Source organism: Piliocolobus tephrosceles, chromosome 4, assembly GCF_002776525.5.
Source record: "Piliocolobus tephrosceles isolate RC106 chromosome 4, ASM277652v3, whole genome shotgun sequence".
Taxonomy (NCBI): Eukaryota; Metazoa; Chordata; class Mammalia; order Primates; family Cercopithecidae; genus Piliocolobus; species Piliocolobus tephrosceles.
The window spans coordinates 137,033,995-137,047,336 of record NC_045437.1 but is presented as its reverse complement, the minus strand read 5'-3'; the positions used below and the strand labels follow the sequence as shown (position 1 = coordinate 137,047,336).

General features: G+C 39.9%; 1 protein-coding gene across 1 annotated transcript in view; it reads left to right on the top strand.

The window, feature by feature from the left end:
• GRIA1 (glutamate ionotropic receptor AMPA type subunit 1) overlaps positions 1–13,342 on the top strand; it is a 332,303-nt gene that overhangs the window by 161,303 nt on the left and 157,658 nt on the right. Inside the window, exons 3-5 of the mRNA XM_023227071.2 lie at positions 3,780–4,019; positions 7,234–7,418; positions 12,636–12,689. Of these exons, the coding sequence (XP_023082839.1) occupies positions 3,780–4,019; positions 7,234–7,418; positions 12,636–12,689 (479 nt within the window). The remainder of the gene's footprint in view (positions 1–3,779; positions 4,020–7,233; positions 7,419–12,635; positions 12,690–13,342) is intronic.

Here is a 13,342-nt window from a genome sequence, read left to right as displayed (position 1 = left end):
TTGACTAAATAACTAAAGTGTTGTTGAATCAGTAAACATTTTCCAATCAGACTAGATTCTAGAATGTCAGAGTCTGAAGGTGCATTAAACATTACAGAGATCAAACAATCATTTCACAGATGGGAAAGCTGAGGCCCAGGAGAGCGTGGGATTTACTTAAAGTCATACAAGTACTCTGTAACGATAAAACCAAAAAGAGAATTGTCCAGGTCTTCAGACAGCTAGCCTAGTACTTTGTCTACAGAACCTTGTTGTCTCTTCTGATTGAATATTGGTTGTGACAGATTCAAAGTAGATATAATACCTCACAACTACTAATTATATGTATCAACATTTAACCAATGACTGCATTCTCCCACAGGCCTTGGGCCTATAGGGTCTATCTGTCTCTTTCTCTCTCTCTCTCTCTCTTTCTTTTTCTTCCTCTCTCTCTGCTGTTGCTTAGGTTTGGCTGAAGTGTAAAATGGCCTGACAGTCAGGCACTGAGCAACTCTGGGAGTCAAGGTTAATTCAAGTAAATCCAGGCCAGGCTACTTCCAAGCCATGCTCTTTTAGGGAGTAGTGGGTAAATGCACCCTCTTAGCCTTAGAGGATAAAGCACTCTGTTTAAGGTAAGACATGTTTGCAGAAGGGGAAAACAAGGAGATAATTTGAAGGGGAAAATGTCCTGGCCTCCTGTGTGTCTAAGGATTTGTTGTGTCTGCCTGCTCCCATTTCGTCCACCCCTATCTCACCCTTTCCTACTTCACTTCTGAAGTCCTAGCAAGAAACACCATCCATGAGGGCCCCAGAGGCCCAACTAAATGTGTGAAACCAAGTAGATGACATGAGGGAATAGATCTGGATCATAAGATTTATATCCTGCAGGATAATATTTTATTGCAGCAAGGGGAGAGAAGAGATTCAAAAAATACTGTAGAGAGCATATTATAATATTTTAATGGGGTTTATGTGCTCCCCAAACACACTTCACCCTGGAAGATTGAGTGTGCATTTTGACAAATCTATATTTAACACTGGGAGAATAATACACGATGTATGCTTCCTGGTAGATAAATCATATTTATAGAAATCTTGATTCTAGTTATTACAATAGACATTTAAAGACAGTGCCTATTGTGGGTTGTGGATAGATACAGTGTCCTCATTAGGGTGGAGGAGAAAATAGTGTGAGTGACAGAGGATTAACGGCTACCTTAGAAGACAAAAACCTAGGCAGGGGAGCAAGTGGTTCAGGGTGAACCAACAGTCATCTCTGTTTGGGTTCAGCTCCTCCTCTGCCCCTACTGCAGGTTGTATGCCCTCATCAAGCACTCATCATTCTTTTATTCATCAATTATTTATTAAGCATCTACCATGTCCCAGACTCCCTGCTGGCTTTTGGGCACAAACAAGCATGTCCTTATTTTCAGGGAATTCACAATGACCCAAATAGCCACACGTACATACAAATAAATCACGACAATTATTTTAGATAAAATAATTAAAGGATGGGAAATAAGACAGAGTGATGTGATACACACTGATGAGGGGTCACTATTTAGAAGAGGTAATGAAGCAAGATCTATACAGAGAGGTGAGATTTGGGCTGAGGCACGACTGCTACAAAGGAGTGATGTTTGCAAAGAGGTAAAGGAAGAGCATTGCAGGCAGGAGGGGAGCAGCTGGTGCAGAGTCTCCCAAGCAGAATGAGCTCGGACCCCAGAGGAACAGAGCGAAAGCCAGTGTGGCTACAGCAGTCAGCGAGTAGAAGAGGGGTGTAAGGTAGGTGAGGTCAGAGGAGCAGGCTATTCACGCTCTGTGTGATGGTCAGATGTTGAGACTTTTCCTGTGTGCAAAGGGAAAACTTTGAGTGGATTTACACACGGAGGAAGAACAATGTGTTTTGTTTGTTTTGTCTTTGTTGTTTAAATAAGATCTCTCTGGCTTCTGGGTAGAGAATTGATTTTGTCACTGAAAACCAAATGTCATAAAGCTCAAGGCCATGAACACCACCTTCAGATACCAGGAGGTGTATAGAGTGGGTCAAGAGCAGGAATTATGTGAAACCAGAATCTCAGTAACTAAAAGAGTGCAAGCAGATGTTAATGATCACCTGCCAGGTTTTCTGCAGATGGTATGCTGGTTTTCAGTGCGAGTAGGACAGATGTGTTAAATGGTTCAGCTGCAATCTTTAAGAGATTATGACCTTTAAAGCCCATTATCTCTAGGGACTAATGGAAAACAGAGCCTCGCAGTAGACAATTAGGTACCACTGGTTAATTGCATTATTTACTGCAGCATGGCCCAAAAGATTTTCAATAACATTTCTAAAGTATTCACCAGAAAAGGTCTTGGAGGCAAATGGATTTGACAAGATCTGTGATAAAAATGGGTAGAATTCCTCACAATCTTTTATGCAGCTAATGTGAAGTATGAAACTCTAAAACAGGGACAAAGTATGCACCACTTCCCAAATGTAGTTGACCAAAGAAGACTTTTATTTTTTAAGGAGCATCTTGTGGGACTATTATTTCATGAAACCTTCTGGGCAATGGTCACATAGTGTAATTTGAGATCCCATACACAGTGGCAATGTGGGGTTCTAGAAGCAGGTGATATGGTAAAAAAAAAAAAAAAAAAGAGTAAAGGATCTAACAGCATTAACTTTTTTATCTTAAAAGAAAAAAATCATAATACCGAAGTCACAAGGATGTGATGAGCACTAAATAGCCTAATATATGTAAAAGAACCACAGAGCTCTCTAAAATACTGTTCTTATGACAAGGATGAATGATTTCCTCACCATCCACCTTGGAAGGACAATTTTTAGGCATTGAAGATGGCCTTGGGGTTGGTCTCACTGGGGTAAAGATTATGAACTCTCATCCTATATTATATAGAAAAACAAAGTTTGGGAGCTGACTGACTTGGAGTTTAATCCCATGACCTTGGTCTTTTTAGCATTATATTTTAACTAGAAGTATAATCAACTGCAAACCAGGATTGGTAACTGCATTGGGATCCTACAGAATCGATCCTGTGGGTATGTTCTCACAGCTAAGCTATTACTATCACTGATACACTGGGGGGTCTGAAAATCAGCTAGCAAGATGTACAAGCACAAAATGAGCATTAGCAGACAAATGAACACTGAGAGTTAAGGGCTAGACTGGGAAAATCAACACTTGTTTTCTTAAACATGTTATTAGCAGCAATAGCTGGATTCTTCCTGTAGCACTCTTTTATGCTTTGCCTTTAACTGATAGACAATGTGAGGGAAAGATCATTAGATTAAGAGTCAAAATATCTGCCCAAGTCATATGTCCTAGCTGTGCTACCTTGAACATGTTCAGTAAATTTCTGAGCCTTGGTTTCTCCCCTTTGAAACAATGACTCAGTCATCCCTTTCTAACCCCAACAGGGTCATTGTAGAGACCCAGTAAGGTAATAGATGAAAGTGTCTTTTATATATGGCTACTGTAATTAATAACCATGACAACTTCTGGCTTGTAATAGATACCTAATAAAATTGGATTTACACAGATGAAGGACATGTCGAACAGGTGAATGTGTGAGTGGGATGGTTAGACGGGTAGGATGGATGGACAGTTGGATAGATTGGTGTGTCAAAAAGATTAATGGATGGATTGGTTTGTTGGATGGGTAGATGAATAGATGACGGTTGAGTGGATAGTTGGTGGGTTGGATGGATGAACTAGTGTATGGATTCATTTTGGAGTCATCTGACCACTTTTTGCAGTCTTCTATTCATTAATCCTTCTCTTTTCTTCTTCTAGTCTGTTCCCAGTTCTCCAAAGGAGTCTATGCCATCTTTGGGTTTTATGAACGTAGGACTGTCAACATGCTGACCTCCTTCTGTGGGGCCCTCCACGTCTGCTTCATTACGCCGAGCTTTCCCGTTGATACATCCAATCAGTTTGTCCTTCAGCTGCGCCCTGAACTGCAGGATGCCCTCATCAGCATCATCGACCATTACAAGTGGCAGAAATTTGTCTACATTTATGATGCTGACCGGGGTAAGCCAAGGGTTAGGGGAGGGAGACTTTTGAGGGATGGAGAGAAAATTACCAGCAGAAAGGAGAATGACGCCTCACTGCTTCCCTGAAAAATGTGGGAAAATTATCCAAAATGCTTTATTTCTGAGAAATCTGACTGATTTATCAGTAGTAACCTCTAATTCATTTTGGAAACTCATTTATCAGTAGTAACCTCTAATTCATTTTGGAAACGCATTCTGAGAATAATTCTCTTAATGCACCAAGTCGCTCTACAGCTCACCAAGCTTTCATGGCTCCTGAGTCCAAACTCAATGCCAAAGGATCTCAGACTTTGGATTCAGACAGATTTGAATGTGAAACCTAGGTTCTGTCCTCTCCAGTTGTTTGACTTTGGACAAACTCTCTCTGCCTCAATTTCAGCATTTGTATAATGGGGATAAAATTATACCTTTACTTTCTCATGTCTATAATGAAGACAAAAACAATCTCTACCTTATAAAGGTTTTGTGAAACTAAATGAGATGACTACAAAGTGTTCAGTGCCTGCCACATAGTAAAAACTCAAAATTCTTTCTGGTGTTAGATGTTATCATGATCATCATCTTCATCCTCATCATAATCTTCATCCTTCTCTGGGCTTTCTAGTTCTTCCTCCTTTGAATTTAACATCACATTTTCCAAATGTTTTCTATACTTTTTCCTCTCTATGTCTTTACTCATGTTATTCCAGTTTTCTGGAATGCACTTCCCTTCTCCAATCTATGTCTGTAAATCCTTCTCCTCTTTTGCAGGCTGTTCAAATACCACTTTCCCTATTCCCCAGTTCTCTGGATGGGAGCACTCTCTCCAACTCCTGTGATGTTTGTCTTGTACTGTCCTACCTTCCCACTGTATACTAAATAGTCTTGTAATAATTTAGTCACTACTGGTGTAAACAAATAAATGGGTCATGCAAGGCCTGAAAGGTGAGACAGGAGTACAGTACTGATGTGGTTGCCTGCAGGGAGTCTTAGAAAACTTTTGAGTTGGAGAGCAGTTTGTGAAAGTGATTTTTCAGGCAGTTAGGCAGGCATTGTTCAGATGGGAAGGAGCCAACAGAAGAAGAAACCAGGAACACCCTATTTTCTTTGATTTTTCCTTCACTGTCCCCACTTTGATGGCTTCCCCTCTCAGACTGCAACTACTGCAGGGGTCACCTGGAGGTCTATTTCAGGACAGCTTTGCAGCATAATGAAACTGGAGGCCTGGAAGTAATAAAGTTGGAAAAATGTACCTTTGCTTGTGTGAGATCATCTCTGGGGCCAGCAGAAGCACCCACACTCTCAAAAGAGCTCCACCTACCTCAGAACTCAGAGCTCAGAGCTCTGCCATTTATTAGCTGCGTGATCTTGGACTAATGACTAAATCTCTCTGAGCCTCAATTTCCACGCTGTAAAATGGGCATAATAATAGTATCTAACTTGAAATATTAAGTAAATTAAAACCGGTAGAACAGTGCCAGACACACAGTAAATTTTCAGTAAATGTTAATCTCAAACACACCAAACAACTTGTACTGAAAAGGAAACAAACATAGGAAGGCATAGCAGAACCAATCTACAGATGATTCTTGAGGCCAGGTACTATATTGGTCACTGTGGAAGAGGTTAGCAGTGTTACTGAAAGTCAGAAATGACATACATACAAAAAATTAATCCATGCAAAATCAAAATAATATCTATGAATAATTAATAATGACGCCCCCACCCAAGATGTTCATGTTGCGATCACTGGAAACTGAGAATATGTCTATGTTACATGGCAAGGGAAAATTAAGGCTACAGATGGGATTGAGGTTGCTAAACTATTGACCTTTAATAGGGTGATTATCCTGGATTATGTTGGGGGGACACAATGTAATCACAAGGTCCTTAAATGTGGAAGTCGGAGTCAGAAGAGTCAGTGTCAGAGTAGTGCAATGTGAGAAAGATTCGACCACCATCACTGTCCTTGAAGATGGAAGGGGCCATATGCCAAGAAATGCAGGTAGCCTCTAGAAGTTGGAAAGACAAGAGAGTGCATTCTCCCCTAGAACCTTCAGACACCAACACAGCCCTGCTGACACCTTGATTTTAGCCTGGGACACCTATCTCAAGCATCTTACCTCAAGAACTCTAAGATAGTACATTTGTGTTGTTTTAAGCCACTAAGTGTGTGGTAACTTGTTACAGCAGCAATAGGAAACTAATACACCATCTAATTCTCCAAGAAGAAACAAAGCAGCATTGAGTAATGTCCCCTCTATTCATTTACCTATAAATCAAAAGAGAGTAGTTTAATTCAGGACACATTTTAGTTAGTTAGTTAGTTAGTTAGTTAGTTAGTTAGTTAGTTGAGACAGAATTTCACTCTTGTCACCCAGGCTGGAGTGCAATGGCACAATGTGGGCTCACTGCAGCCTCTACCTCCCAGATTCGAGCAATTCTCCTGCCTCAGCCTACCAGGTAGCTGGAATTACAGGCACCCGCCACCATGCCAGGCTAATTTTTGTAATTTTATTTAGTAGAGACAGGGTTTCACCACGTTAGCCAGGCTGGTCTCGAACTCCTGACCTCAGGTGACCCACCCTCGGCCTCCCAAAGTGCTGGGATTACAGGCATGAGTCACTGGTCCCGGCTCCCCAGGATACATATTAAACACCTACTGTGTGAGAAACAAAGTATTAGGTATTAAACACACGATATTGAACTTTCACAAATTTGATCAGCAGTTATTAGGTGACCATTTAGATGCTAGGTTGGCACATTTAATAAGCAGTTACTGAGTGCCCAATAAAACTAACTGCTAATATTTATAAAACCCTTGCAGGTATCAGACTCTGGTATGTATCAAACATTTTCACTTAATCCTCATAACTACACTATGAGGTGGGCATTATTTACACCACACTTTACCTTTGAAGAAACTGAAGTTTAAAGAGGCTAATGAGCCTGCACAAGATCATTTAGCCATATGTTGGATTTGAGTCTTAGACTGTGTTTTTTAATCACTAGTTCTACCATCTACTATGTTCAGAAACACAGTGCCTGACCTCACAAAGTTCAGACTTTTGCAGCCAGAGAAAACCAGAACTGAGTTTGGCGGAAGGGTGGATTTGGGGGTAGCCAGGGGAGGTAGGTGCCTGACGAGAGAGGGTGGTGCCCACAAATCCTGATTGTCTGTCATTTCTCTATCCTAATCATCCAAACTTCAGGCTTATCCGTCCTGCAGAAAGTCCTGGACACAGCTGCCGAGAAGAATTGGCAGGTGACAGCAGTCAACATTTTGACAACCACAGAGGAGGGATACCGGATGCTGTTTCAGGACCTGGAGAAGAAAAAGGAGCGACTGGTGGTGGTGGACTGTGAATCAGAACGCCTTAATGCTATCTTGGGCCAGGTAGTGAAAGCAGCAAGGGCTCAGGGTGGATGCGGGAGGTGATTCAGGAATAGCCAGATACACTTTTGCCTTTAAAGAGGCTTCTTGACTAGGTGAGACTAGATGACTTCTATCTCATTTTCCATAATTCACAAAATTTAATTCTGAAATACCACAAACAATGGGAGCCTTGACATAGGGCTTCAAATGGTTCTCAGACCTGTTAACTCCAATGTATCCCTCTTGTGAAAGAAAAAAAAAAAAAAAAGGAAGAAGAAGAAGACAAAAAATGCTGGGTGCAGTGGCTCAGGCCTATAATCTCAGCACTTTGGGAGGCTGAGGCAGGCGGATCACCTGAGGTCAGGAGTTCAAGACCAGCCTAGCCAATACAGTGAAACCCTGTCTCCACTAAAAAAAAAAAAAAAAAAAAATTAGCCAGGCGTGGTGGCATGTACCTATAATCCCAGCTACTCAGGAGGGTGAGGCAGTTAGGCAGGAGAATCTCTTGAACCTGGGAGGTGGAGGTTGCAGTGAGCCAAGATTGTGCCACTGCACTCCAGCCTAGGCAACAGAGCAAGACTCCGTCTCAAAAAATAAAAATAAAAATAAAAGATAATGATAAATTACATATCATTTTAGAGTTTATGAAATGTTATCATATTAGGAACACAGCTTATAGAGCCAAATTTCTGGGTTCAACTCTGGACTCTGTCACTCATGATCCAGGGTTTGGCATCTCATTCCTTTCACCCACGTACCTGTTTTAAGAGGCTAATGAAGCTGCAGCCACCTTTCTTTCTATTGTTTCCTTGAACATGCCCTTGACTTTGAGAAATCAATTCATGGTACATTCTTCTATAAACAGGCATTGTAACCTCAACGGTCTTGAGCTAGATCTCTCTAAACTGTGCTTCCCCTGGTCTCAGAACAAAAGCATGTGCCCATCACGGAATTAGCAGGATTTTTTTGTAGATTCTTTATCTTTTTAAACTACGTTTATGTATTCAGATTCAGAGCTAGCAAGGTAGCAGATGTTGCAGTAACTTTCGAACAATGTCACACAATAAAATTGATAGTTTTAGGTACTTGACAACATGACAAAGTTAGTTAATGGCCTTCAAGACCCCTGGGGCCCTCACAGAGAATCTCAGTAGTAGGACAGCTATCACTCAGAGGCCTCAGCAATAGAACATGGAGAGAGTTTGAATGTTATGGATTCTTTAAGGCACTATCTGTTCTACTTTGTAAAGTATGAATTTGGCCTTCCCTCTTGGAAAGAGAAACCCATCAAAAATTGTTTCCATTGAGATGGAAGTTCTCTGGGCCAGAGTCAGGGATTTGAATTCCAGTTTTCAATTCAGGCAGGATAAGATAATAGTGAAGAGAAGAAATAAAACCAGACTGGCTAGGGTTCAAATCCCAGCTCTAGTATTTACTGGCTTTGTGACCTTGACCAGGTTTTTAATCTTTCTACATCTCAAGTTCTTGATCTGTAAAATGGGCATCATCCTCATAATAGCCACCTTTAGAGGGCTCTTGTGAGAATTAAAAGAATCAATTCATGTGAAGCACTTAGAACAGAGTCTGCCCCACAGTAAGTGACACATGCAAGCATTTGCCTATTTTTGCTATTCCTAGTGCCTACTAGGACCGGCTTCTTGAGTCACTTCCTTCCTTGGGCATAAGTGAATCCATCTGTAAAACATGAATGAAGGCCTCTGTTCTATAAAACTGATAAAAAGACAAGATAACAGAGTCGACGGAAAAAGTGCTGAATGATAATGACATATTAATAGACGGATGACCTATTATATATTGTTCTGTGGTACAGACAATAGCCATTGCTACTATTTTTTGAGTGTGTATGGTATACCAGATACTAGGCCAAGTCCTTTCCATGCATAATCCTATTTCATTCTCACATCAACTATGTAAAACAGCTTTCATCAATTCCCCTATTTTATAGATGAAGAAAAGAGAGATTATACTTGCCCAAGATCTCACAGCTAGCTTATGATAAAAGTAGGAAGTCAAACCTTTCTTGGTCTGGCCACAGAGCCCAACCTCTTAAACATGCAACTTTTCTGCTTCTGCTATCTACAATTAACTCCTCTGTCAAAGGGTAAACTTGCATTTTGTAAAGAAGTGACCTGTTTGTATGGGCATTTTAGATTGTAGCTTATTAACATTTTTTAAAATTGTTTCCTTCATCTATTTTGAAAAGTAAGACCAAAGAGTTGAAAGGATTTTACAGATCACTTGATTCATTGCTTATGCTCACGTTTTATAGACAGAATAACTGACTGTCAAATTGATTAAGTTATTTGCCTTAGGCTCAGACAACTAATGAATGACAGTAATGAGCCTACAACTTACATCTCTGACTTACAATCTCACACTTAGCGTCATCCTGGACTATCTCACAGTCAGTAACTGGGAACATACCTGGGATACAGTTACGTTAAGTAACTGCATGCAGTCTAACACGAAATTTTTCACCTAATCTGAGGGAAAAAAAAATAGTGACTCAAAATTCCACATAGGGAATTAATTGCCTGTGTCTGTCTCCAGCCTCCCAACTAAAATCGAAGCTCGGCGATGCCAGGGATTTTTGTTTTATTTTCTTCCCTGCTGAGTCCACAATGCCTTGGATAGTGCTTGGCACCAAATAAAGTATTCAATACATTCTTTTTAGTGAATTAAAAGAATAAGGAATCAATGAAGCCTCTAAGAACGTTCTTAAATGTAAGATAAATCTGGATTTCTATAGGTAGTCATTGGCTGGATAAGAGCCTTTAAGATGAATGAAAGGGCGTGTCAGGAGGCCCAGAGGGCATTTGAGGGCTGGGTTTCATGATGCCATTTTGCAGGCTGAGTGATGGATGCTGAGAGTCCACTGGAGAGGATGGCAGGAAGATAAACACATAATCAAGAATATCCTCGGAAACCATTAGAAAGAGTTTAGGGTTTATTCTGTAAACAGTGGGGAGTCAGTGAAGGTTTGTGAGCAAGGAACAGGGTTATTAGAATATAACACTTTTTCAATATATGATGCCAAAGCATATAATACAGTCATTAAGCACAAAATGAGTTAGAAGTGAGAGTAGACCAGGACCTGTTGAGGCCATCCATCACATCCCCCTACGTTATTGTCTTCATGGTGCTTGTACCTGCTGAAATCTTGTTCATTTATCTATTTATATGTTGACCATCTGGCACCCTACCAAAATGTCAACTCAACTCAATGAGGGCACGGAGACCTTGCCTCACTTGCTCAATGCTGTTTCCCCAGCACATAGCATAGTGCTTGGCATATAATTTATGTTCAATAAATATTTGTTGAATGGATTAATTCATTAATCATAGAGGGTTTTACAGAGGAGTTGAGATTGGAGCTCAGTCATTAAGGATACGAACAATCAGAGAGAATGGGAGAGGCCATTCAGACACAAATATTGTGAATGAAGGCAATGCATTGGGAATGAGTTTTGAAGTAATGGGGGTCAGTGAGGTGATGGACCCCTTGTGAAATTGCTTCTTACATTTACAACACCTTTCTCAGTTTGTTACCCTGTATATATTTATCTGTTCACGTATTTATTTTGGATCTCCTCTCAGTAAAGTGTTATCTCCAAGACGGCAAGCACTATGCTTCTTTCACCTTTCCACTGTGTTGCCAACAGTGCTTCACCCATAGCAAGCACTTAATACATATTTGTGAAAGGAAGTTATTAGAGGAGGGAAGGTCAATGTATAGGTTGGGGAGTAGATAGATGGGAAGGTTGATATCAGGTTGGATCACATGAAATTGCCAGTTTTTATAAGTCAAAAGTCATCAGTTATCAGCTGTTTCCTATGTTTCAATTTGTACTTTCATCTTGAATGGATGATATTTCTCCATTATCTGAATGTGGTTGGTTTTAAAATATCATGTATTTGCTGTTTTGTGTTTATTAGAAGCTGAATAGGTTTTTGATAAGGGTATCTCATTGTTGAAAAGACAGCAAACCATTTGACAAGCAGATGAAAAAGTAATGAAGAATTATGAATAAAACTATCATCCCAATAGTATTTGAGCTCCTTGGTCTGGAATTTCACAATCTAACCACTGTTTCAAATAATTTGTTGTGTGTGCTTGCATTTAATTATTCCCCACATAAAAAAATGTGAGTCACTATGCACATACATCCAATTAAGTAGATGTCTGAATGTGGATTTTAATAACCTTGAAAATTTATTCAGTTAGAGAAGCCCAAGTGCTTATCATTTGTTATATGTCTCCTTGCAACAGTACAGGGGGAGAGGCACCAAGAAGAGTACACTAACCCCAATTTGATGATTAAAAACAAATAGGGAATTAGATTAAGTTAATTTGCAGGCTGAGCTAGAGCTAAAACCAAGATCTGTAGTCTTAACCATTCATTATTAGGTGTGTTTCCTGCCCAAGCAAGCTTCTGGGCAGTTCTTTCCACAAATATTTTTTCTACCTGTGATAATTAGGGATAGTCTGCATTTTGGGATAAAAGGGTATTCATGTGCACTAGTTCTTTATGATTAACCATAATCAGACATCAAATGGAAAAGTTCACAGGAGTCAGGTCCCTGTCCTGATGCTGCCACCAGGCTACTATCGGATCTGGGCAAACCACTTTCCCTCTTTGGATCTTGACTTCCTATCTGTACAGTGAGAGGTTGGACCAGATGATCCTAACCTTCCCTTCTGGCTTCTAACTTGGGCAATCCATTAATGTATGAGTACCCAACTGATTCGGGGAGGAAGGCACAAAATTCAGAAAAAGAAAGAAGAGCATCTACCTATGGTTCATGCAAGGAATTGAAGGTGAAGTCATCCACCTACCCATCTGACTCTTCGTCCACCATCCACCTATTAACTCATCCATCCTTCCAATCAACAAATATCATGATGACAGATTTCATCAACATAAGATTCCCACCTAAAGAAGAATCTTCACATACAAAGAAGGTTTATGAAAGAAAGAATGCAGTGAGCATTTCAGATGGGTCCTTGGGGTTACAGTAACACCACTCTACCCTTGGAATCAGACAAAACTGATTTCAAATTCTGCCATCTGCCACTCAAGGGCTGTAAGATTACAAGTTATGGAGTTTATATAATAGGCACTCCATGCCTATTCCTTATTTGTAAAACAAATTTGTTGCTGTTGTGGCTCTAATTGTTAGTATGTTTAATGAGTCTCCACCTATTATGTTTTGTAGATTATAAAGCTGGAGAAGAATGGCATCGGCTACCATTACATCCTTGCAAATCTGGTGAGTAGAGCACTGCAGGCTCTCAACTCAAGGCCTTTGCAGGTTTGGGGACCTACCTTGCCTCTTGCTGGTGTGAACTGAGTAGGTGGAAGGGGCAATTCAGGGCTGTAATGAGTCTTGGCAATAATAAATTTTTATCTTCTCCACATCTCACTCATCAAACTCTATTTTGACCCCAGCGATAGTTTTACTGCTTATAAATACATTTACATCATAATTACACTAGTATTGACAAAATTTTAACCAGAAACAACTTCCCAGCATGAACAATATTATGTCCACTTAGTTTATATTCACTTTTCTACGTGGCATAGATAAGTCTGTTTAAAATATATATATATTTGTTTTAATGTACTACAGATCATTGTATCGAGTGCTACTGTTTTTTATATTACAAAGAAAACAATTCATCAAATCATTATTTGTGTATATTAAATTTTACCTACTAGCATGTACCATTATGAGTTTTCTTTTGTAACCACTATTTCTGTGAAGTCTGTTTTTTCTGGGTCATGTTTTACACCTCCACTTTTTTATCATGAAGTTTAATTCTTCTAGCTTTTCTGTCCAAAGCCAAATGTAATTTCATTTGGTGTTTAACCCCATTTTTAAAGGCTTTATTGAGACATATTTTATAAAGCACACAATTAATC